At 37.8% G+C, this 27,537-nt stretch overlaps 1 protein-coding gene across 7 annotated transcripts in view; it reads right to left on the bottom strand.

Moving 5' to 3' along the window:
- The window catches only part of FIG4 (FIG4 phosphoinositide 5-phosphatase), a 128,594-nt gene that overhangs the window by 80,448 nt on the left and 20,609 nt on the right, over positions 1-27,537 (bottom strand). For 5 of the 7 annotated variants that reach the window (XM_034991791.1, XM_034991793.1, XM_034991792.1 and 2 more), the window contains exons 4-12: positions 23,491-23,647; positions 18,998-19,048; positions 13,986-14,134; positions 11,739-11,867; positions 9,069-9,169; positions 7,657-7,819; positions 7,148-7,245; positions 3,089-3,222; positions 1,466-1,582 (exon numbers count right to left, since the gene is read on the bottom strand). In XM_034991791.1, the coding sequence (XP_034847682.1) occupies positions 1,466-1,582; positions 3,089-3,222; positions 7,148-7,245; positions 7,657-7,819; positions 9,069-9,169; positions 11,739-11,867; positions 13,986-14,134; positions 18,998-19,048; positions 23,491-23,647 (1,099 nt within the window). Of the gene's footprint in view, positions 1-1,465; positions 1,583-3,088; positions 3,223-7,147; positions 7,246-7,656; positions 7,820-9,068; positions 9,170-11,738; positions 11,868-13,985; positions 14,135-18,997; positions 19,049-22,056; positions 22,115-23,490; positions 23,648-27,537 lie in introns of those variants that run through there. The other 2 variants (XM_034991796.1, XM_034991797.1) reach the window with 2 other exon arrangements.

The raw sequence follows: 27,537 nt of genomic DNA, 5'->3' as shown, positions 1-27,537 counted from the left end.
GCCTGGGAATATGTTCTAAGTACTATATAATGATATTGATATTTTATTTTAATGACCTAAAGCATTTTAATGATTTAAAACATTTTAATTTCTTTTTTTTTTTTTTTTTAAGATTTTATTTATTTATTTGAGAGAGAGCATGAGAGGGAAGAGGGTCAGAGGAAGAAGCAGACTCCCCGCCGAGCAGGGAGCCCGATGTGGGACTCGATCCAGGGACTCCGGGATCATGACCTGAGCCGAAGGCAGTCGCTTAACCAACTGAGCCACCCAGGCGCCCTAAAACATTTTAATTTCTTAAAATATCTTCATTATTTCAAAGAAGGTGCAGTACAGAGGACGGTTAACACAATAGGCCTGACTGCTATCCTCAGAAAGGCCTGCTTATATGGTTGGCCCTTGGCTGGCATCTGGGAACTTGTGTTCCCACCATTCTCAAATGGACAAGAGTGGCTCACTGTGCCTAAACTGTCTGTTGAAACAATATGGTTTTGCTGAACATCCTCTTTCCTTATGGGAGTCAGGAATTTTGGTATGTGCCAAGCAGAAGCTGCCTAGGGGACCAGCCTCCAATAAAAAACCCTGGCACTGATTATCTAATCATCTCCTCTGGTTGGCAACATTTCACACATGCTGTGACAACAAGTTGCTGGGGAATTAAGCATGTTCTGTGTGACTCCATTAAGAGAGGACTCTCCGAAAGCTTTACCTATTTCCTCTGGACTTTGCCACATGTGCCTTTTCCCTGTGCTAATTTTGCTTTGTATCCTTTAACCTTAATAAATCACAGCCATGAGAACAACAATATGCTGAGTGCTTTGAGTTTTCCTAGTGTATCACTGAGCCTAGGAATGGTCTTCTGGACCACTGTCACAGGTACCCTAAAATTCAAACTGTAACAAAAGGATGACTTCTGAAGACATACATACTATAGTTGGTTGTTTTTTTGCTCTTTGTTTTTTTTTTTTAACCATTATAGTTAACTTTGTTAGCTGAAAATAAAATGCTGGGGATATACAATATTAGTTCCTTAAAAGATAAATAAAACCTGATCCTTGATCTGAAGAAGCTCACAAAGTAGAAGAAAGATTTGTGAGCAAATAATTATAATACAATGATAAACATTATTTTCATAAAAATGTTAGTATTTAGTCAATAGAAAAGAATTCCTGCTCCTATTTAATGCTGAAAAACAGAATTCACTGCAGAAAATTTTACTTTACAGAAATATTTTATGTAATGTTTATTCCATGAAGTAAGAGAAAAAGATTCTGTGGCTTCCATCTCAAGATATATAACCAGAGGAAATCCTGTGCCCATAGTGAATGTTCATTCCACAATCACCTGAATATCTTGTCTGCCCCAATAAATTCATCCATCTTTCAAGAAGTACAAACTGCTCATATTTAGAATATTTTTATCCATAAGAGCAAAATGCTTGATTTCAGTTTTTAAACACCATACGTACTTTTCATCTGGCCGCAAAATGCTACAGTAAGAATCAGGGCGGTTTACAAAGAAACCTGTTTTCTTCACCACACTTTCTGCAATCACGTTCAGTCGATCAAGAACATTACACAGCTTGCTGACGAGAGGAGGAAGAATGAGAAAAGTGAGAAGAGCCCATTTAATATATTTTTACCTTTACATCTGAAGCAAATAAAAGTTCATAGTAATGATATTCAGGGATTTAATTTTTAAAATCTCTGGTTTGTATCCAACAGGAACACTGTAATAATTAGTTTCTATAGTATAATGTGTACTCAATAACTAACAAGATTTGGTGCAAAGAGACATAAAGGGCCTGTATCAACTCTTGGCAAGCCTTAATCTTGGCACATTACATCCCCTGGAGAGCTTTTCCCAAAGCCTTTCACTACTTAAGAGTCACATCAATCAAGTCAATATGCATTCATAAGATGACTGTGAGAAGAGCGTGATGCACAGTGTGGGGGGCGGGGGAAGAAAACCCTGGAGAATAAATATAAATGGTGCCCACCTGTAATCAGGCTTAGACTCTAGGAAAATGTGTGCATATGTGTGTGTGAGTGTGTGCATGGGTATCTAACTACACAAAATGATTCAGAGAAAAGTACAATGAGTTAAAGTACAAAACAATACAATAACATTAAAAAAAATTAACGAGACCTCAAAATAAACCTTGTGTGAATATGATAACTAGGAAATGAGTAAAAGGAGAACGCAAAGTTAATGAAAGAAGGTCCCTTGGATGAGACGTTTTGAGTCAGATCTTGGCACGTAAAGGAGGGGTGGGAAAGCATCCCAGGGAGGTGGGGGTCGAACAACAGGAACAAAGGCTCAGGTATGGGACCCTGGCTGCCATGCTGGGGGCTGAGCATGCAGTTTCATTTTTCAGGAACAGAATGGCCCCAGAATAAAGAAAAAGTTATTACATTCTGGAACCAACCAGGCGGTGGGGCTTTAACACTACACTGAGGAGTATGGATTTACTATGAACACTCAGGAGTTATTGCAGGTTCATCCACAAGCGAGATCATCTGAAAGTGGTGTCTGAGAAAGTGATTAAACAGGGGACAGGATGAAACATGGAAAAGTGAAGCCAATGCCTGTGAGGGAAAGTCGTGGAGCAGGGATGTCCTGAAATGACTAGCTACTTCAAAGAGAATGTGCAAATGGTGTAAGTCGTGGGCAAAAAAAAAAAAAAAAAAAAAAAGAGCCTGGTCAATTAATTTAAGCACTCAAATTATACATCAGTAGCAAAAAGGCCCCATAGCAGGTTCATGAAGGAAATTAAAAGATACCATTTACTTTATTTTTTTTTAAGATTTTATTTATTTATTTGAGAGAGCAAGCGAGCAAGTGAGCGAAAGAGCACAAGCAGGAGGGAGGGGCAGAGGGAGAGGCAGAAGCAGGTTCCCCGCTGAGCAGGGAGCCCGATGCGGGGCTTGATCCCAGGACCCCAGGATCATGACCTGAGCCGAAGGCAGACGCTTAACCAACTGAGCCACCCAGGTGCCCACAGTTACTTTACCATAGAGATCAGCTTCCTGCGATTTTATATCACAAGAAAAGGAAAATACCAGAACCAAACATATGAATATTTAGTCACCTTTTAGTGTACTTGGCCATATCCCAAGGGATATAAATAATCGTGTGTTCAGGAGGCAAAAACTGGTTGAGGTACGTCACAGCAGCCACAAGCTCTTCACTCAGAATTCTCTCATGTTTTCTTTTCTCTCGTTCCTTTATCAAAAATTAAACATTTTCAGGGTTCTAATTACCTTAAATCAGAGGAACAGACTTTTAACATTTTTACTTTTCAGCTAAGACAAGAAGCCTAAGTCTTAAATATACCGAAATAAAGCCTAAAATAAAAATAATATAAATGCAAAGAAATAAACACTTCGTTGAATTAAAATCAACAGATAATTAGCTTCAAAAATTCAAGGAGATGGGATTTCTTTTTAATAACTTCCTGCAGCTCTATGAAGCCCAGTTCACCCTCCTGGGCCTGGTCTACACACTCCACATCCCACTCTGGCAGAGAACTCCCCAAGTACCAGAAGAAGGAAACCCCCAATTCCAGCCAGGCAAGGACCACACAGAAATCAACTGGGTCTGGATGGATAATCCCTCAATTGGCTGAGAGTGCTTTTGCAGCCTACATGTGTTTTCGTTTTTGTTTTTTTAAAGATTTTATTTATTTATTTGTCAGAGAGAGAGCACAAGCAGGGAAAGCGGCAGGCAGAGGGAGAAGCAGGCTCCCCGCTGAGCAGGGAGCCTGATGTGGGACTCGATCCCAGGACCCTGGGATCATGACCCGAGCCGAAGGCAGCCGCTTAACCGACTGAGCCACCCAGGCATCCCAGCCTACATGTGTTTTTAAATTTAACTCTCATAAAACACCCTGTGAGGTAGCCAAGGCAGGCCCTTTTCCTCCCTTTTACACTGTGGTTGAATGAGGTTAAGAGGAGTTCATGGGACCAAATTTTACCTTCTGCCTCCCTGCCTGCTGTACTCCCTTACATAGGACATGCCTCTCATTCCAGAGCTCTGGGGCTGGAATGCTGGCTCTGTTACCTGCTGGCCACATAGTCTTGGACAAGGTTCTCAACTTTCCTAGGCCTCTATTTCTTCATCTATAAAATGGGTACAATACAATACATGGATACAATAGTATTTTCCTTTCAGCAATAATGTGAGGTTTAAAAGAGATAAAACATGATACTCTCTCATCAGAGCATCTGGCACGTGGGAACTATTTTTTTATTGTTATCCTGTTCAGGACCTTACTTAGAAACAAGGTAGTAACACTGACATGGTGTGAGGCACTATTGCTGCCATTAAAATGGGTCTCTGCTGCTTTCAATCATGGTGATTAGTTATCAGTTGTCATGAATTTAATTAGATAACCGCTGTGGAAACAAAAAGGGTAACTATTTTGCACAGCTGAGTAAATCAAATGGAGGAATTAGAAAAGAGCTGATTAAGAACGGTGTTAAATCAGTTTAGGACAAACATGTAGTTAGCTTTTTACATCTGAGAAAATTAAATTATATCTCTGGAATTTTTCTCAAAAGCACTTTAAATCAACTAGGGAAACAAACGCTTTTTGAAATTCTTTGATCAAATCTGACATTTCATGAGATGGGGAGAACAGGTTATCTAATATCAACCTTCGGTCAGCTCTGTGTAAAGAATCTGCTCTGTGCACCGTCTGACCATCACGGATTAGCATCAGTGGGTTGTTTAGCCAACCTCCTTAGGGTCACAGACCCCTGTTACAACCAAATGAAAACATGAGAGGTGCAAGTGGTTTTGTCTGTCATCCCAAGGGTTCAGAGACTGCCTCAATGACCATCCATGGCCCTCAGACTAAAAACCTCCAAATACAGTTATGCTTGACTCCAGGCTGACTTCCTATTGATTCCCCAGTAACAGCACTGAAGGTGCATGTATTGCTGCGAAATGTCAAGCAGCGCCTCAAACTTCCACAACCAAGGAAGCGGGGGAGAGGGATGGTTCACAACACATGGTAAGAGAGAAAAGAAATCAAGGAAAGTATTCCACTTTAGTGACTTCATATGGAGGCAGAATAAAGAGTGAGGATCCTTCCGTATCATTCCACATACAAATGCATTCTTTGACTCTAATCACAAATTAATACTATCCCGACTGACCTGAGTAAACATCTTCTTTTGTCCTTTGAATAAAATAAATAATGACAAAAACAACAAAAAAAAACTTTTTTTCTATTCCACAGAACGGCAGCTTAATCTCTAAACTATTTTCTAGTTAATATCCAGTTATTACCAGGATTTTTATGGCAATGGAATGATGAACAAGTACAATTTTGAAGTCCACCGACTAGCCTTTAAAGATTAAAAAATGAATGTACATTTGAGAAACCTGGGCAAGAGCACTTCACAATCACATGTATCGGATATTATGTTTTGAATCTGTGTATTTAATGCAGAATTATTTCAAACATCATAGACTGAATCTCCATTTAGCCATAGCTTTTAACGGCAGTATAAGGACTCTGTAAAACATGGAGAAAAGTCAGTGGTCCATTTCGGTGAACGGCATCACCATCCAGCCACCCGAGTAACCAGAAACCTAAGAGTGAAGCCTGACCTCTCTCCCTCTCCTTCAGCTCACAGCCAGCCCATCACCGAGTCTCCGGCCTCCACACGCTTCTCTCCAGCTCTACCACACCATCCTGGTTTAAGCCAGGGTCATCCCTTCCCTGGACAATAAGCATAGCCTTCTATGAGGTCTTCCAGCACTCTTTAACCTTCTGCCAATCCATATGTTCTCTTTGTTGAGGTCAGGATAGTCTTTTTAAAATAAAAATCTGATCACAATCCTCTCAGTCATGCGAAACCTTCAATGGTTTCCCATTATACTCTCAGGATAAAGACCCGGACTCACTGACACACCCTACAAAGCTCTGCATGGTCTGGCCATAGCTATCTCGTCAGCCTCATCCCACAACAGTACGCCCATCATCTCTCTGGCCCTCATCGGCAGGACCCCTACCATATGGCCTTTCCTTCCTCAAACACACCATATCCCCTCCTGACCCAGGGCCTTGGAACCTGCTCTTTGGAATTCAATACTATTCTCTCTCTTCTTGGCCTAGTTAACGCCTCTTCCTTCAGTCTGCACAGACTCATCACCTCCTCAGGGGAAACTTCTCTCCTGTTATAAGCTCTCATGGCACCGCTGAGCTTGTTTTGGTACCTCTGCATTACTTCACCATTAGACTGTTAGCTCTGTGAAGGCATGAATTGTTTCTATGACCACCTTGGCACAAAGGAAACCTTCAAGAATACTTGTTAAATAATGAACTAAATGGACACAGGATTCCTTGTTTTTTTGTTCAGTTGAGTCACATTTGTTAACCAACCTCTCAGAATAATCTCAGCTCTAAGGTGTTGACCACTGCTACAACCATAACATAACAAAACCCCTGCTTTTCCTCCTTTCAGGGTTTTCTTGGCTGTGGACTGAAATTCTTTCAAGGCACACAGTTGCGGCAGATACAGATACAATTTATTATCTGGTCTCCCTGCTCTCCATCCTAGGCTGTTGACCCAAAGTCCTACGCATATACACGAGCTATGCTGACCAGAGAGTGTACTCTCACAAGGAAGCACAGAAATGTAAGGCCATGCCACCACTTTGTCCACCTGGTTCTTGAACCATGGCAGCACCCCAATTTCTGTATCCAGCCTTCAGATCTTACTACTACATATTAACCTTCCTAAGAGATCTCTGGATTGTCAAGGGAATGGGTTGTATCAAGGTTAGGCTGTGGCTCTGTGATCTCCATGCTTCCTTCTCCAGGCTGTCCTGGAAACTAAGGCAGAATTTCACTCATCTCCAGTTCACCCAAGGAAATCAAAAGACTGACAGCATCACTTTCTTCCCTTGGAAACATACTGCTGCTTCTCCCAGGTACCCAGGGAAGAGGCCACACTGAACCTAAGGCTTAGACAGTGGCTTAGACGGTCAGACACAGTACTCTGTCGCAACACAGAAAGTCTATAAACTTCTCCTCTGGGGAGAGGTAAAGCAGGCTACAAGAATAACCCCTTTGTGCTGAGGAAAAGATATTCCAGTGTGACTGAATTTCATAACCAAACAGATGAGCACATCATACCTTCACTAAATTCAAGATGATGATGGGGGAGCCAAACCTTTGAAGCATCTGGTCGAAGTGAAGGGCAGCCACATGTGCAAATGGGTCTGCCTGATCCACTGAGGGAGATAAAAAGGATGAATAAATACCAGAATGAAAATCATAAAGCAAGAATAAAAGAAGTATAGGGTTTCATTTTCTTTTTTAATGTTTAAAGAAATGCAATTCAACTCATCTAGTAGTTCCACTTCCCAAGTTCCTCTTGAGCTTATCAGATACTCATTCTTCATGCATTTACTGAATCTGACTGATTCTTACATTTCTGAAGTAAAATACAATTTACTAGCAGCCAAAACAAAAGAAAAATGATAAGTTATTCAATAAAGTTAACAGAAGTCCTTCTTCTAAATTATCTACTTTCCAGTACTAACACTTTGTTAGCATCTAAGAATTTATGGATTTCTGTGACAACAGTTCATCATCTCAAAGTGTGGGTGAAGAGTCATAATTAAAAAGACTGCTGCACACACATGTAATGGGTGGTTTCGGCATCATAGTTGAAATGTCCTGAGACCAGTATAAAGGGACGGATCCTCTAACTTGGACATAAGAAGAATAACTTCCTGCAGTAAAAGACATCACAGAAGCATCACAGAGTATTTGTTCAGTCTCCACTTCATTTGCAACATCACCCTGAAAAGAAAGGGGGCATTTAAAGATATTTTATGTTCTTAGAATTTTTTAGTGGAAAAAATTTCCAAGTATACAACGAAATTATAATTCCCATCCTTAGAGCATTTTAAAAGAGGTAAATGTTGATCAATATTCAATGTGCACATTAGGAAAGGAAAACCATTAAAATGCAACAAAGAAAGGCAATTAAAAATAGCCAAGAATAGACTAGGAAAAAATCAAATTAAATAGCTAATAATACAAGTAGCAGACAGAGAACAACTTGAGTGATATAAATGGCAGAGAGGAAGAGAAAAGGAAAACAATTATATGAAATTATACAGGAGGTTAGGAAGGCCAGCAGAATATAAAACTTCAATTCTGAAGACCAGGGAGGAATGAAAGGACAAAAGAGTGAGATTCAAATAATTCCCGACGGAAAGAAGGGGGAAAAAAAGGTCTTGAGTTAGCTTGACTTATAAAAGTATAGAAGGATATGACAAAGAATAATTTTAGAGGCATTAATAACATGTCTGCTTGATTATCTGTGAAATATTAAAAAATAGGTAACATAGCAAAATTGTGAATTTTCTTAGGGCACCAGTTATAATTATTTTCATTGTTGATATAATTTTAAGAACAATGTTGCTATTTTAACCCAGGATTCAAACCCAGTGTCTCACTCAATCTGTCTACCCAATCACACATCTGCATAAGACTCAAGCTGTCTACTGCAAATAGAGATGAAACACTTGGAGGAGATGACATGACTGGTGACAGGATAGGACTTCTGTTGTGGTTATTTTCCAGGGCCGAGCAGAATAGGAGCCTGCCTGGAGCCCAACTAAAGCAGAGGCGAGGGGGGAAGGGGTTTCCATGCCTCGCTCTACCTTGTCTTCTCATCAAGGATGCATTTCCAATGAGTGCTCCCCTCCACTTACTCCTCTGATGGAGGTGCTTTGCTATTTTAGTCACTACACTAAATATGCACTACATTTTTTCGTATCTTACAGAAATGGCTCATTCTCCAAAACATGAGACATGTCATAACTCCCCAAGGCAATGCATAACTGGCTCTAAGATAGTTGATTTTTCAGAACATCCGTATACTCGTCACATTCCTCACAAGTTTCAGGTACTCCGGAGCATTAATTATTCTCTTGATCATATCCCACACTAAGAAATGCCACTTTCTCGAATTCCACTTGGCTTCCTCTGTCAGCAAGGTTGATGTGAAAGGTTAAGCAGTGCCATTGCTTCTCCACCTTACCTCACAGTTTGCGCCTCTCTTGAGAAAGCGGGTCCCAGCAAACTTACTGGATCTTCTAGCTATTAGAGTCACATAGACTGGTCGTCCGTAGATCAACAGCTCTTAGAAATCAAGTTAAAGCTGTTTGAGCATTCACACTGAACTGTTACACCACACCAAGAGAATCCTTAGACCTTAAATATGCATTTAAATATATCTTGTTCGGAAGGTTAAAGAACACCAAAAAGTTCTACCCAAGAATGGAACAGCATTGGCTCTAACTGTTCTTCCAAATAAAGCAGGTATTAGGGCAAAAACAGGCCTCCCTAAGGAGTGGTTTCCATGAATTTTAGAGGAAGTGGTAAAAAGGTGTAGGGTTAGCGGCCAAGGGAAGACCTGGTCTCTCCTTATCGCCAACTGAAGGATGTAAATGGGTACAACAAATCCTTCTTCAGTCTTCAGAGATCATACACCTCTCAAAGAGAGCATATGTCACTTAACAGGGGGTTAAATATGAAGCAATATAAATACTTAGGGAATGGAGTAAGTATAATACTGTAAAAGTTACCCAAATTTGTCACCTAACTGCAAAAACTAAACACTGTTAATTATTTAACTGATATGCAGCTTATCGATTATGTCACCTTATTTAGCTTTCTGAGCCTCAGTTTCACCTTCTGTAAAATGGTGTAAGTACTAGTAAAGTAACTAACTTTATGAGGTGGTTAGGACGACTAGGTTAGGTAATGTGTGGAAACCAGTGCCTATCCTATAGTAAGTGCTGAATATATAGCAATTTCTTTTATCACCATAAAGACTTCCGGAATTCATTAAATGCTTGACAGCTAGGAAACTAGTTTCATCATCTAAACTAATGAGCTTTAAAATTATAATCCATGGTGCTATTCGCTATTTTAAAAACACAAACATTTACTGTGCTTAATATATGCCTGGCCCTGGGCGCCTGGGTGGCTCAGTTGGTTAAGCGACTGCCTTCGGCTCAGGTCATGATCTCAGGGTCCTGGGATCGAGCCCCGCATTGGGCTCCCTGCTCCGCGGGAAGCCTGCTTCTCCCTCTCCCACTCCCCCTGCTTGTGTTCCCTCTCTCGCTGTATCTCTCTCTGTCAAATAAATAAAATCTTTAAAAAAAAAAAAAAAAAAAATATATATATATATATATATATATGCCTGGCCCTGAGTTAGCTCTTGATGATACAAAACAGTTTAGAACTACCTCTTGGAAAATGCCATTAGAAACTGGAGCACATTCTTCTCGGTGTCCTTGGTGGTGAAAACCTTGTGTTCTTTCCAGGTACATTTCACTTTTGGAAGCAGAAATGGTAATTCAGGGCCAAATCTCATTATTCAGTGAACAAACCAAGCAGATACTACTACTCACTGCTTGGAAATGATTATAAAGTAATGAGGCTTACTTGCAAGTGTAGTGCATAAATCTCACTCATCCTCATTTTAAGCTTCCGTTGTGTCTTCATCTAGCCTCTCTTCTTCCTCATTTGCCAGAAAGAAAGCACCACCGGTCCTCTTTAGGACTAACCTCTCCGGCTATACCCCTTGATCCCACTCCTCCCAAATGTTCTAGTGCAAGAAAAAATATCAGCAACCACGTTTACCCACTTAATGGTCTCAAAACGACCACTCCTTTACAGTTTTCACCATAGGCCTTAAAAAACCGAAGACACAAGAAAGAATGTCAACTGGAAAACAAGCTAGGTGTACAAATGCCCTACATGATCTCAAAAAGGGACAGGAAACAACTAAATACTACTCCTAGAAAGTATACACTGCCTCTCTAAGCCTCATAGCATAATAGCACTTTCTGGAAAGGTTTTAACCATAGGTAGAAATTAAATAAAAGGAAAAAAAGTATTTATAAAATTGAACTCAAAATCAGCTTAACCCAAGGTTCAGCCTACATCTATTTAACCTCTTTTGTCCCTTTCCAATCCAGGACTTTATCACATTATGCCTGGACCACAGCAATCTTTTCCTAACTCATGCCCCCTGTTCTAGTCTCATTTTATTTAATCCAGCTTGAAAATAGGTGTCAACTCAACCTTTCTAAGTACTCCCCTCTACATTACCCTCTTGAAAAAAACTTTCAAATGTTCAGGCACCAAACCCAAAATGCTTACTCAGTCTGACCACCAAAGCAATCTGGTGACTTGCAATCTGACTCCCCACAACCCACTACATTGTTACCTCCCAAGGATTTTACACCCAAGGCAGAACACTCCTATGAACTTTTCTACCCCTACACTCATGGTGCTTTCCCCACCTAGGAGTTTGCTCCCTGCTTCCTGCTAAGGTCTGACTAAGGTGGGGAGGATGGGGCAGGCCAAGCCTGCCTTTTCCTATGAGCCTCCCCCCATCCTCCCCACCCGTCAGTGAATCTGCTCCTCCTCTCAGGTATGAATGATACTTATTGCCTATATCACTTGCTATGCACATAGCATTTTCTTTCCTGATGTTTATCTTTCTGTGTACATAAGAGATCTGTTCAAATGATCTGCATACCTCTTTGTATTTCCACTATCTGATATCATCAGTAAGTTTTCCTGCTGGGTGCACAGAATGGTAATTAATAATCTTATAATTCCTATACAGTCTTCTACAGATTGATACAGCATAAGTTTAATAATATATACCTTAGTTTTTTTTAAAAAAGGATACTTGACTGCCCACAGAACCCATGAATAATATACAACAGCCAGTCACGATGCACAGTATTTTTTATTATATCCAGAAGTTCACCGTTCCACACATACTTCATATAAGGCTCACTAGAGATCCCAAATACACCTGAAAAATAAAAGTTGGTACCAGAAGTATAAGGAAATTGGTCTATATTCATCTTTAAGTGTTTGTTTTTAACTTCAAGATAAAATGCCTGATTAACAGAATTGCCATTTTCAGTGGATATAACTCGTATCATCACCCAGAACACTGCGCTGATTCTGTACAAAGTAAAAGAATAAACACATTTTTCTGATTTGTGAGAGTTTTTTAACCTAAGAGGAAAGTAAACAAGAGGGATATTAAGGACACATGGACAAATACATGACTAAGGCTGAGAGATAGCATCGGGCAGCGGCTGGAAGCACTGCTCCAGGGTCCGAGTGCCTGGGTCCAAATATGGGCCCTGACTCTCGTCAGCAGGGTGACAGCTGTGACCAAGAGTGTTACTTACTACCTCAGTGCCCATTTGCTCATCTGTACCTGTATCATGTGGTTGTTGTAAAGATGGTAATGTTGGTAATGCACACAAAGTGCTTCGAACAAGCCTGGTGCCTTACTGATACTTCTGTAAGTGGTAGTTACTATCATATCAGGCTTTTTCTATATGAAGAAATTAATTTCACCAAACATCATTTCAACATATCCAGATACATTTATTAAACACTGATGAGTTTTACAAAACTTATATAAAGGGCAAAATGAGAAATAAGTATGATTATGGCTTAAAAGACTGTAACAGTGGGACGCCTGGGTGGCTCAGTTGGTTATGTGTCCAACTCTTGATTTCAGCTCAGGTCATGATCTCAGAGTGCTGAGATCGAGCCCTGGGCCAGGCTCTAAGCTCAGTGGGGAATCTGCTTGAGGATTTCTCTCCCTCTCCTTCTGCCCCTCCCCCTGCTCATGCCCATTCTCTCTCTCTCTCTCTCTCTTTCTCTCTCTCAAATAAATAAATAAATCTTTTTTTAAAAAAAGACTGTAACAGTTCTGGATAGCAGGCTATTTTTCTTCTCAAAACATGGTATGTTAAGAGTGTTTATATACTGTGTCAAATACACTTGGTTTGATTCCTAAAAACTGAACCTTCTCTGCCCTTTCAATGCTTTACACAGAGCACAAATAGTACACACAAGAACTAGAGTCCTGTTTTTGCCACTTACCAGTCTCTGTAACCTCTGGCAAGTTACTTAACATCTCTGAACTTCAATTTTCTGAACTGTAAAACAATGCTACTACTATTCACCTCAGAGATATGTTCAGATTAAATAATACATGCAAAGTGCACTGCTAACTCTGCACCCACATCTTCATCACTATTATTCAGGTTGCACAGAGCAAGGTGTCCGAGACATTGTTGACTTACTATGTTTCCAAAGTATATCCAAGTCAGCTAAATGGCTTTAAGTCTGAAATGATTCCTTCACAACATTCATTTTAGCAATGCCTCAGGCTTTAAAGTTCTAGGTCAACCCAAAAATCTAGGGATAAAGGTAACCATCCTGTTGTGTGACTGGTTCATTTAGGATCTCCAGGATGACCCCCACATGTGGCTCTGCAGTGATCCTACAGGGGTCCTGACAGAAGCAAGGCCTATGAGGGACACCTGGGTCAAGCTGGGACCAATCAAAATAAGAACCTCTGACCCGCTGCATTGGTTCCTTGGCACATTGGCCATGTGATCTTAATCTCTATGCCTCAGTTTCCTACTTGGTCTTGATTTCTTTAAAAGTGGCATCATACCAACTGAGCAGAGTTTTTATAAGAATTAGAGATATTGCAGTAAATTTCTAGGACACAAGAGATCATCCATGGTGAATTTTTGCCAAAACTCTCTATGAAGGAAAATAAGGTGGTGGTGTGTATTCTCCAATATTCAAAAAAACCAATTCTCCATTCAAACTTCACCAAAAGCCTAGACCTAAATGTATTCCATTAAAAATACATGAATATTTGCTAGGAAATGTCAGCACACAATTTTCTGGCTGGCCCACAAATGAAATCACATCGTAATTAATGAGCTCTATAAAAATGAATTGGTCAAGTTTATATATCCAAAACAACCTCATATAAGGACACAGAGCAATAAGGGACAGAGAAATATGAAGGAAATGTGAGTTAATTTAATGAGATGCCATTTCACGGATGCCATATTAACCTACATTAGATGTGCTGAAAACCACCTACCGCTTCCACCCTGTGTAATTAATCCTTCATCTTCAAAGATGTCGAAACTCTCCTGGCGAGGCTGGGTTGTTTCTGACTTTAACATCTCCAGGGGCATTCGCAAGACAGTGAGATTATACTGAAGTGAGTGGGACAGATCATAGCTGTAACTGAGAACATAACTGAAACTTAATAAGAATTATAAAAGCAAAACACATTTCAGTCTTGGCTCCTATATGGAATTAAAAACTGAACCACCTTAGCACCCATTCAATTACTTGGAAGCAAAACCATTCAAATAAACACTATAAAACACAGTAAACCATGAATATAATTAGAAACTTAAAAATCACTACCTCCTCAAAAAATTAAAAATAGAAATACTATACAATTCAGTACTTCCAGTTCTGGGTATTTACCCAATGAAAACAGAAACATTAATTTGAAAAGATATATGCACCCCTATGTTTACTGCAGCATTATCTACAATAATCAAGATATAGATATGGAAGCAACCTAACTGTCCACTGATAGATGAATGGATAAAGAAGATGTGGTATATCTATACAATGGAATATTACTCAGCCATTAAAAAAATGAGCTCTTGCTATTTGCAACAACATAGATGGACCCAGAGGGCATTACACTCAGTGATATACGTCAGACAGAGAAAGACAAATACTGCATCATTTCACTTATATGCGGAATCTAAAAACCAACACAAACAAACAAACAAACAAAAAACAGAAATAAACTCACAAATACAGAGAACTGGTGGTTGCCAGAGGGGAGGGGATGGGGATGGGCAAAACAGGTAAAGGATATCAAGGGGTACAAACTTCCAGTTATAAAATAAGTCACAGGGATGAAAAGTACAGCACAGGGAATATAATCAACTATATCGTAATAATGTTGTATGATGACAGATGACTATATCGTTGTGAACACTGAGAAATATATAGAATTGTCAACTCACTATGTTGTACACCTGAAACTAACATAATATGGTATGTCTACTATGCTTCAATTAAAAAAATCATTGCATGACTTAGGCATTTGCACAATTAGAAATATACAATACAACGCGAATGATCAACATTCACTGACTTGCAATTTGCATTTTTTGCTTCACAGTGAAATCACTTTAACTTCACAGCCTTGTGCAAAGGGGTCACACTCTCATACATATCTGAATGTGGAGTTCCATAGATGTTACAATATCCACAATATGCAATAGTGCACAGTCTGTACTCTAGTTTACATATCAACAAAAATAATTCTATTAATTATTAGTGGCAGTACCATAATCGACTTCATAATAAAACAGGAATAAGCAATTAATACAAGCCATTACAATAAAACATGTTTTAGGAGAGTAACAACCATCCAAAAAGTTGTAACAGTCTTTGCAAATAAAATTTGGCCTTGAGGCCAAAAGAAACCTATTTTACAATCCTGATTTCACATAATTAATAATTTTTAAAGTATCTCTAGCTATACATTTTAGCACAGAATTTCAGAAGGTATCTAGAATTCTTTAGATTTACACAAATTCATAAAGTACTTTAGTAATATTTTAAGGTGGTTACAATTTTGCCTGGAGACTTACATATTATTTCAATTATTATTTCTTCTTTAATTTATTCATATAATTTGATTGAAATTAATCTGTTTCATCTGTGAAATTCAATTTTACCATATTTGCTAGATGGAGCCATTAATTTTACTAGCATCTAATTTCAGGGATAAATACTGTATTAAGACATTGACTTTTCAATCACATTTACAATAACATCAAAAAATAAAATACTTAGGAATAAATTTAACCAAGGAGGAGAAAGATCTTACACTGGAAATTTATAAAATACTGATGAAATAAACTGAAGACACAAAAAAATGGAAAGATACCTCATGTTCATAGAGCAGAAGAATTAATGTTGTTTAAATGTCCATACTACCCAAAGCCATTCATAGATCCCTATCAAAATTCCAATAACATTTTTCACAGAAATAGAAAAAACAATCCCAAAATTTGTATGGAACACAAAAGACCACTAATAGCCAAAGCAATCTTAAAGAACAAAGATGGAGGCATCACACTTTCAGATTTCAAACTTTTTTACCAAGCTACAGCATTCAAAGTAGCATGACATAAAACAGACACATAGATCAGTGGAACAGAACTGAAAGCCCAGAATAAACCCATGCATAGAGAGTCAATTATTTAGCAAGGGAGCCAAGAAGACACATGCAGAAAGGATAATCTCTTCAATAAATAGTGCTGGGAAAACCGGATACCCATATGCAAAGAAAGAATTGGACCCTTGTCTTACACCATTCACAAAAATTAACTCAAGATGGATTAAATATTTAAATATAAGACCAAAAACTATAAAACTACTAGATGAAGACAAAGGGGAAAAGCTCTTTGGCATTGCTTTTAGCAAAGATTTTATGGATATGACACCAAAAACACAAGCAACAAAAGCAAAAATAAACAAGTGGGACAACAGCAAACTAAAAAGTTTCTGCACAGGAAAAAAAAAAGTTAACAAAATAAAAAGGCAACCTATGTAAAGGGAGAATATATTTACAAACCATCTATCTGATCAGGAGTTAATATCCAAAATACATAAGGAACTCATAAAACTCAAGAGCAAAACATAACAAACAAACAAAAAACCCCAAAATCTAATTTAAAAGGGGCAAAGGACCTGAATAGACATTCTTCCAAAGAAAATGGCCAACAGATACGTGAAAAACTGTTCATCATCACATCAGGGAAATGCAAATTAAAGCCACAATGAGATAGCAACTCATACCTCCTATAATAGTTATTATCAAAAAGATAAGAGACACACGTTGGCTAAGCTGTGGAGAAAAAGGAACCCTTGTGCACTGTTGGTGGGAATGAAAATAGGTGCAGCCATTATAGAAAACAGTATGGAGGTTCCTAAAAAATTTAAAAATACAACTACCATATATTCCAGCAGTCCCACTTCTGAGTATATAGCCAAAAGAAATGAAATCACCATCTTGAAGAGATATATGCAGCCCCCTGTTGACTGTAAGCATTATTCACAATAGCCAAGACATGGAAACATCCTAAGAGTCCAGCAATGGATGAATGGATATAGGATATTACTCAACCATAAAAAAAAGAAGGAAATCCTGCTATTTGCAATAACATGGGATGGAATTTGAGGGCAGTATGCTAAGGGAAATAAGTCTAATTATTTCTATATGTTCTTCACTTCTATGCAGAACCTAAAAAAGCCAAACTCATAGAAATAGAAAGTAGAATGGTAGTTGCCAGGGGCTGGGGCACGGGAAAACAGTAGGGTGGGAAAAATGGGAAGATGTTGGCTACATGGTACAAACTCCCAGCTATAAGATAAATAATATCTGGGGATCTAATGCATAACATGGTAACTGTAATTAACATTAATGAATTATAACTTGAAATCTTTTGAGAGTACATCTTGAATGTTTTTAACACACACACACACACACACACACACATAATTATGTGAGGGGATGGAGGTGTTGACTAACCTTATTGTGGTAATCATGTCACAATACATATGTGTATCTAATCATCACGCTGTACACCTTAAACTTACAGATGTTATATGTCAATAATATCGCAGCAGGTGGCGGTGGGGGGAGGATGTTGATTTTTAACTTTTAAAAATCAGTTTTTCCATTAGAATAATTGCTTTATTCCAGCCTAATCTTAAGAATGTAGTATATCCTTTTTTAAGCTTACTTATTAGACACAAAAACCATAACTGACATACTTTTACTTCTGGGATGACTTGATCCCAGAGCTCAGTATGGGGATACAAACGAAGTTGAAATCGTGGAGAAGACCATTTCTAACAGTACCACCAAGTTTCAGTAACAACTTGCAGATGCTATAAACATAAAATTAAGCAATAAAGACAGAAAAGCAGATGACTGAGATAAACATAATGGAAATAAACATTCAATAAACATTTGTGAAAGTGAAAATGCTTTCTTTAGGAACCCTTCACTAGACCACTGCTAAAATAATGAACTTCCTTCAGCTTCACAACAATGAAAACATAACCCATTCTACATAGTAAACATGTTTTTATTTCACAGATAAATAAGTGGTTAACTGTACAAACAACTTAAAAGTAAATTTAAAATAATGCAAGTACCCCATCAGTGCATAGCACCAATAGCTACAACACTCTAAGCCCTTGTTTGATCCTTGGGACTCAAGTCCTTTTTGGTGCAGGCTATTTTGTGTTCTCCCTTTTTAGTTTGGATATTACAGCTGACAGAATTTTCCATTTAGCACAATAACTGCATCTCCTAGGCCCACATATTGGTCACATCAGTGGTGGTATAATACTCTATCTTAATGCACTGTTAGAATTTACTTGCCCATCATTCAGTTACTGGTATTTGAGTTGTCCCTGCATTGGCTGGTTTGCTGGTTTGGGACTATCATAAATAGAGAAGCTATAAATGTCTCTTTATAAGTAGGAATTAATATTTTCTCTCCTAATTTATTTTCTTAGGATATGTTTTCATAAATGCTTTATGCCACATTCCTCTTCAGGAAAACATTAATTTACAAGATCATTAGCGGTATGTTGGTATTTTAACAATTCTTTCTATTATGGATTTATTTTTACCTAATTTTGCTAGATTGTTAACTAAAACAATCTGTGAAATTGTTACAACTCTGTATTGGAAACTGAATGCAAATTTCATTCATGTAATTAAAAATTACAAGACTATTTCATTAAAATCCTACCTAAAACAAAGATGATTTTTATAGTGAGTATACTTCCCCTGTAATTTGTCCATTCAATATTCAAACATCAGATTTTTAAAAGGAAGAAATACCTGTATCTTTATGTTTTTAGATGAAATCGTTTGACCGATTAAAAAAATAGAGGAAGTAGCACTGTGTCCTCTGATTCTGTTTTTCCACCCTGGAAAATAATATAAACACATTTCTCCTGTCAGTCAGGAGAAACTAAGTTCAAACTTACCTAAAGTAAAAATTGCTAGATAGGTCCACATTTTGAAAGATTCGTAGATACCTAAAAAAAGAGCAAAATAAAAAAACAAAAGCATATTACAGTCACACAGTACTATTATTTTTTCATAGCTTGACAGACATTTATACTTGTAAATGCTCTCATTTAAACTGAGGAATTCAGGGGCTCCTGGCTGACTCAGTCAGTAGAGCATGCAACTGATGATCTCGGGGTTGAGTTCAAGCCCCATGTTGGGTATAGAGATTACTTAAAAATAAAATATTAGAAAAAAAACACAAACTGAGAATTCAATCCAGAACTGCAGTTAGGGATTTCATCTGAAGCAATTTGATTTGCTGTTGATTGTCCCTGTCCCTGTCTGTTGATTGTCCCTTCAGAGTCCCTTAACTTTACAGTTTGACCATTTCCTCATCACTGATCATACCAGAGAGGGAAAGTCATGCACTTACATGTGTGGAGAACTTAGACTCGGGGCAAGAAGTAAACACCGTTCTTGTTACTATTATGTGCTTTGTAAATGCTGTGAGGTTGGAGAGGAGAGTAGCAAAAACAAGCAAAAATGTTTACAAAAACCGTAATTTTAAATTGCAAAGTTTGCAACTGAAAAAAATGTACAGAATAAAATATCTGTACATCTACCCCTCAGGATTAATAAATGTTAACATTTCTTTCATATTCTTTCAACTTTTTAAAGACCTTTGATCACAAATGGGTACTGAATTTGTCAAATATATTTTCTACAAATATTAAGATGGTCGTAATTTTTCCCAGCAATATTTTAATGTAGTGAACTGCTCTAGCAAAATTTTCTACTGTTGGGGCGCCTGGGTGGCTCAGTTGGTTAAGCGACTGCCTTCGGCTCAGGTCATGATCCTGGAGTCCCGGGATCGAGTCCTGCATTGGGCTCCCTGCTCAGCGGGGAGTCTGCTTCTCCCTCTGACCCTCCTCCCTCTCATACTCTCTTTCATTCTCTCTCTCTCAAATAAATAAATAAAATCTTTAAAAAAAAATTTTTTTTTCTACTGTTGATACAACCATGCGTGGCAGGAATAACCTCAACTTGTCATTATATATGAAATATTTAGTAGTACTGTATTTTATTTCCTAATATTTTACCGAATCTTTTTTTAAGTTTATTTATTTTTTTAGTAATCTCTACACCCAACATGGAGCTCAAACTCATGACCCTGAGATCAAGAGTCACACGCTCTTCCAAATGAGCAAGCCAGGCACCCCACCAAGTCTTTTTACTTAAATGAATTATTATATTATATAGTTTTATAAATATGTTAAAAGTTTTACCTATCTAGTAAAAGTACTTCAGTCTACCTATAACAAGCTATTAATATAATTTTATCTTATTCCGGATAATGTCCAGTGCTACACAGTATTAATTCCAAAATAATTTCACTCTCTAAAGGAAGTCAAATCACTACATAGAACAACATAATTTGTTTTACTACTCCTGGCTAAAGAATCATAAAGATGAGGTTTATAAATAATATAAACCTTTTCAACTTTTTCGCATCCCTTGGATTCATATGCGCTGATCGGATTCACTGTTTTAAAAAAATTTATTACTGAAGTGTAGTTGACAAAAAATGTCATATTAGTTTCAGGTGTACAACATGGTGATTCGACAATTTTATACATTACTCAAGGTTCACCATAATAAGTATACTTACCATCTGTTGCAATAAAACATTATTATAATATTATTGACTATATTCCCTATGCTGTACTTTTCATCTTCACGACTTATTTCATAACTGAAAGTTTGTACTTCTTAATTCCCTTCACCTCTTAATTGTACTTCACTTAATTCCCTTAATTCCCTTCACCTATTTCGCCCATCCTGCCACCCCTTCCCTCTGGCAACCACCAGTTTGTTCTCTGTATTCATGAGTCTGTTTCTGTTTTTTGGTTTGTTATTGGTATTGTTTTTCAGATTCCACATATAAATGAAATCATATGGTATTTGTCTTTCTCTGTCTGATTTATTTCACTTATAGAAAGAACTGCAAGAGCTCTTTCTCTTTATGGCTGAGTAATATTCCATTGTGTGTGTTCGTGTGTGTGTGTGTGTGTGTGTGTACCACATTTTCTTTATCCATTCATCTACTGATGGATATTTGGGCTATTTCCACATCTTGGCTATTATAGATAATGCTGCAATAAACACTGGGGTGCATATATCTTTTCAAATCAAAGTTTTTATTTTCTTTGGGGAGTACCTAATTCAATTTTAGTTAATATACCATGCCTGCCTGTAAACTATGTGAGATATAATTTTTTTCAGTTAGTGTAAGACAAAGGACCACTTTATCTGTTAAATTCTTATTTTCATCTATGAAACAGATTATTTTTTGGGCGCCTGGGTGGCTCAGTTGGTTAAGCGACTGCCTTCGGCTCAGGTCATGGTCCTGGAGTCCCGGGATCGAGTCCCGCATCAGGCTCCCTGCTTGGCAGGGAGTCTGCTTCTCCCTCTGACCCTCCTCCCTCTCATGCTCTCTGTCTCTCATTTTCTCTGTCTCAAATAAATAAATAAAATCTTAAAAAAAAAAAAAAGAAACAGATTATTTTTTAACAACCCCACTTCCAAATATAATCAAAGACCGTATCACCAGAGTCCAAAACCTATGAATCTAGGAGGGCCTTAAACAAGAGAGCCACACCACCTTTAAATTTTGGGTTGTGTATATAGAACAACACTATAAAAGTATAGAGTGTAATTAAAATCTAAACTTAAAAACTAATAAGGGGTACCTGGATGGCTCAGTCAGTTAAGCATCCAACTCTTGATTTTGGCTCAGGTCATGATCTCAAGGTCATGAGATTGAGCCCCATGTTGGGCTCCATGGTGGGGGTTGAGCCTGCTTGAGATTTTCTCTCCCTCTCCCGTTGCCCCTCCCCCACTCTCTCTTTCTTAAAAAAATTACTAAAAAAAGAAAAAAAACTAATAAGCATACCTAACTTTGTTCCATTTTAACCCTTATGTTTATAATAAATATATTTATGTATTAAAATAAATCAATTCTACTCTTTATCACCTTATTAATAGACTTTTCCCACATTCCCAAGGCTCCGATAATTTTCCTCCAAACAAATCTACAGAAAAATTGGAAGGAAAAACAGTACAATAAATACCAGTATGTCCTTCATCTGAATTCACTGTTAAATCTCTCTCACACACATATACATTCTCTCTCTTTAAATGCACAAGTTACATTTTATTTTCCTAAACCATTTTCAGTAAGTAGCAGACATGATGACACTTCACTCCTAAATATGAAAAAACAAAAACTCTTAAATAAGAATATCATTTTTACACTTAAAATTTAATATTGATTCAATATCACCTGGCATATTATCCACATACAAAATGTCCTCATAAACTTCTTTATAGCTATGTGTGTGGGTGTGTATACATGCCTCCGTTATACATTTTTCTTTTTAAAGATTTTATTTATTTATTTGATAGAGAGAGATAGTGAGAGAGGGAACACAAGCAGGGGGAGTGGGAGAGGGAGAAGCAGGCCCCCCGCCAAGCAGGAAGCCCCATGTGGGGCTCGACCCCAGGACCCCGGGATCATGACCCGAGCCGAAGGCAGACGCCCAACTGACTGAGCCACCCAGGCGCCCCTCTATTATACATTTTAATCCAAGATCCAACAGATATTCAGGTGCTGCATTTGGTTGTCATGCCTGTTCTAAAATCTAGCAGTCCTTTGGCTTTTTCTGTCTTTGATGACATTGACATTTTTAAAGAGTCCAGGCCAGTTGTCTTACAGAATGCCCCACAAGGATGGATTTGTCTGATTATTTCCCATGCTTAGATTTAGGTTAAATGTTTTTAGTGAAGTATTGTCAGAGGGGAGGATGGGTGAAATAAGTGAAGGGGATTAAGAGGTACAAACTCCCAATTATAAAATAAGTCACAGGCATGAAAAGTATAGCACAGGGAATATGGTTAATAATATTATAATAACGTTGTATGGTGACAGATGGTAACTGCACTCACTGTGGTAAGCACAGCATAATAAAACAAAAAAATATATATTTTTAGCAAGAAAACTACACAGGTAATCTGTGTCCTTCCCGCTGCTTCATATTGAGAGGCAAATAATGTCAGTTTTTTCTCATTATTGGTGATGCTAAGTTTGAACATTTGGGTAATTATGTTTGCCATTTTTTTTTCTTTGTAAATAAAGAGATTCATGGAGTATATGTTGAGACTGAGTGAATATTCTGTTCCTCAATGATAACATCTCACCTAATGGCTTTAGCTGCTTTTGCTGATTTTCACCTAAATCAATGTTATAATGGAGCTTTATAATAGAGCTTGAACAAAATTATAGAATTCTGAACTAGTACTTTACACTTTTAACATAACATCTATAATCTTTTGAGTATATTTTGTCTTCTAATTGGTCTATCACATTAAAAAAAAAAAAACAAAAACAGAAGTTACCACCACTACATACCGAGCTTCATCAGGATGAGTAATTCGTACAGAATCATTAGGTATATAGATCATATTTGTATCTTCAATCTTATATATTGCATGACCTCCAATATCTGCCATCTTCCTCCTTTTAGTTATTAACACAATGTAATAGCCTTCTAAAAACCTGACAAAACCTACACAAAAGAGAGACAAATATAATGTTTCCTATGCTTAGTAATGCTTTTAGATACATATTTGGAAGGTAGAAGATCTTTGACACATTTCCTACTTTATTTCTATGATTTATAGCTATACAAATTTTCAGTCATATTATAATCTCTAGAAATATCTATACTGACATTTATCTCACTTAAAAAATATCATTCTAAACAATTTTATTTTATTCATTCTTTTATATTTAGTTTCATTCCAAATAGGATTGAGATGCTTTAAGCAAAAACATACACAAGATTAAGGGGAGTTGTTATTTAATAGGTATAGAGTTTCATTTCACAAGATGAAAAAGTCCTAGAGATCTGTTGTACAAGGCACATATAGTTAACACTACTGTGCTGTACACTTAAAAATGGCTAAGATTGTAATATACATGTAAAATAAATCAATATATACACTAGTAAAAAGTATATAAAAACAAACAGAAAACCAAATAAGTTCTCAGAAACTTACAGAACTGTGCTAACATGCACTGTGAACCTCGATGGGGGATAAAGATTAAGCACCTCTCTAGACTCATTTAATCATGGAACCTCATCCTATTTTTTAAAAAGAAATTAACCAATGAATAAACATTCTGAGGAACATACTTTGGGATAACTCAAAAGTTAGAACTACACAGACTTCGTGATTACTAGTGGCAAAACCTAACTTGAGCCAGCTTTAAAAAAAGGAAATTTATAATAAGGATACTGAGGTGATCCATGACACCAAAGGGCAACAATATGGTTGGGCCTCAGAAAAACACCTAGTCAAGAAGCATCTCTGAACATGTGCTCTATTCTTGTCTCTCTCCATAGACTAGCCTCCTCCACAGACTAGCCTCCTCCATTTCTCTGGGTGATGTGGTGGGAAACATAGCTCCTAATAGTTCCAGGCTTTATATCCAAAAGCTTCACTGGGAAGAAACAACTTTTTTTATCAAGTTCAATTCCAGAATTCCTAGGGAAGGACTTGGACTGGCCTAACTTGGGTTGGGTGCCCAGCCCTGGACCAATCAATAGTTGCCAAGCTATAGAATCACACTGCACTGGAAGCCATTTATACAATAACTAAGTAACTTAGATGGAGCAGGGAGAGGTGGTGCCAGATCCCAGAAAAGTGGATGGTTTCAGCAAACAATATATCCAGTAAATTGCATATCCTTCATGCAATCTTCCACAAGTATCATTTGTGATAGTTAAGCTTTTTATGAATGTTGGAGTTATAAAGTTATATTTTATGTCAAATCATTGGAGAACACAAATGTTGTACATTTCTTTAACACATGGTTAAAGAAAGACCATATATATTATGTTCAAAAGCACTAAGTTCTCAGCAACACACCAATTACTCTATAGTCTTGGTTAAAAAATTTTTGGCTCCCATAACTTTTGTTTTGGGAGTGAAAACTAACTCCCTTTGGGGGTAGGAGTCATTTCCAAAATGGCAACATGAGGAGCCCAGCAGAACTTCTCTCCAGTAAAACAAACATAACTGGTGAAATTTATAAAAACAAAACAAAACTGAAGTTTCTGGGAACTGTCCTAATGGCATATAGCAAATGGAGAAATATTTATTCAAGAAAATCTACTAAACCTTGATAAGAACGACAAGTGTGTGGTATCTGGTCATAACCTGCTTCTCTCCCAGTCCAGTGGGACAGAATATCTACTCCCGGCAGGAGTAGCCAAGAAGGTAGTGCTTTCCCTTCTCTCCCCACTTCTCAGTCTAAGGCCACGGTTTCTGCTCAGAAGGTGCAGGCCACCAGAATGTCTCATCTGTCTCCAGCTCATTGTTAACTGGAACTCTATTCCCAGGCAAGTCCCTCTGGGATCAGGGGCTTCCTTCTTCTCCCCAGCTCCTACTCATAAAATGGAGGCTCTACCCCAGCAGGACTGGTCAAGAATACTGGGTCTGCATTGCCCTCACCCTAGCTCACTCATATAATGAGTCAGATGAAATCATATAGCTGACTTCCCATCAGAAACATCGGAGGCCACAAGGCTGTGGGATAACATATTCAAAGCATTGAAAGAAAAAACCTGTCAACCAAGAATCTTATATCTAGCATAACTATCTTTCAAAACGAACTTTCTCATGTGCACATGTGCATGTGCTCATGCACCCTTGCACTCTCTCTCTGTTTCTCTCAGAATGTTATGTTCTATAAAGTCTGAGCCAGGATCCTGATGCTATGAATTTTTGCTCTAGAAGTGACAAATTCCCACTGTGTCTTGTTATTCTCAGCTGACAAAAAAAGGAAACTAGTAATTGACTATATTAACATAAATGAGCTAAAATATGTAAGAAAAAGATGCCTCAAGGATTTTATGAGCCAGACTACTGAGGAAAAGATGCTGTTAAAATAGTGAAAAATACTTGTATTTTAGAGACCCACAAAGCACAAACTGCTTTAAAAATGTTCATTTATTCCTTTCTTTGCCTTAGAGACTAGCAAAAAATTCCCTGATTAAAGATAAAGGACATAGGAATAGGGAAGAAAAAAAGCTGATGACGATCTCATTAAAAGCAAGTTAGAAAAAAGCTATCCTTTTAGAAGGATAAAACCTATAAAAGTAAAGCCCTTGGAAGCAGCATAAAAACACTCAAGGGCTTAAATAATAAGTATTTCCAAAATGAATGAGTTTTCCTTTTATTTTTGTTATACTTACTTTTTATACAAAAAAATCTCTGCAATAATTTCTCAACCTACATTCCAACTGAATTTTAATTTTATGTTTTTAGCTCAAGACTATTTATACCATCCTACCTTTCTCTTCATAATTTGAATAAAGGGAAGCAAATATATTGCACAAAAGAGACTCTTCTACCAGCACAAATGCCTTCAGCTTATTATAAATGAAATTATTTTCTTCTTCCTTTTTACTACCAATGGGAATTGTCGCTCTCTTTTTTTAAAAGGTTCCTATTAAAGATTGCGAACAATTAAAAGACTTTAGTATGGCACAGACATCTGCCAGGAGTTAGCCTATTCATCACTTTAACACACTAAAATGAGAACAAGATTTTTCATCTTCATTCTGTGTACTTCTGACCCCAGACCAATTTCACTGAGTACTTCCAAGAAGCCAAGATGACAGTCATCATGAAAAAGTGATTTGTCTCTCTCCAAGTAGAGAAGGCTGTTTCATTTGAAATGGACACCAAGCAAAGTATATAAAAAAGGACAGTGTAAGAGGATGTAGTGGGAGTGCTGGTGGCTAGAGAGGACCCCACCAGTCCACCAACAGTGAAGAATGCAATATCCCTGCTTCAGGGGTCACCATGCCAGCTAGTCATTATCTTAAAAGCTTTCAGGGAGAATAGCATTCTGGCAGAGAAACATGAAAAACCTCCACAAGGTACATAGGACCTTTGTACAACAGAGCCCTCTAGAACCAAAGTGACTCTCTAACACCACATCTACTGCTCCCTCACTAGCCTGAGGCTCACACTTTGTTGTTGTTGTCTTCATTATTATCTTGGATCTGCAATCCATTTCTAAGAGTGTTGCTTTAAATAACAACTGAGTCCATCACTTAGTCGGCTACAATGATACTTATTCTACCACTACCCCTCAACATACTAGCAGCTTAAAAGACTATCCTCTGACAGGTGACATAGGCAGAAAAAGGCCATAAACCTGAAGCTATATACCAAAAGGGTCTGGGATGGTCACAGAGCTAAGTCTAGTGAAGACTACAAGTAACCAGGGGCACCTGGGTGGCTCAGTCGGTTGAGCATCCAACTCTTGATTTCAGCTCAGGTCATGATCTTAGGGTTGTGAGAATGAGCCCCACATCGGGCTCCATGCTGGATTCTCTCTCTCTCCCTCTGCCCCAACACCCCCTTCTCCCCCTCGAAAGAA

Source organism: Mirounga leonina, unplaced genomic scaffold (genome assembly GCF_011800145.1).
Source record: "Mirounga leonina isolate KUSES-001 unplaced genomic scaffold, KU_Mleo_1.0 Mir_53, whole genome shotgun sequence".
NCBI classification, from domain to species: Eukaryota; Metazoa; Chordata; class Mammalia; order Carnivora; family Phocidae; genus Mirounga; species Mirounga leonina.
Note: the sequence above shows the minus strand (reverse complement) of the source record. Positions and strands in the feature narration are given on the sequence as shown.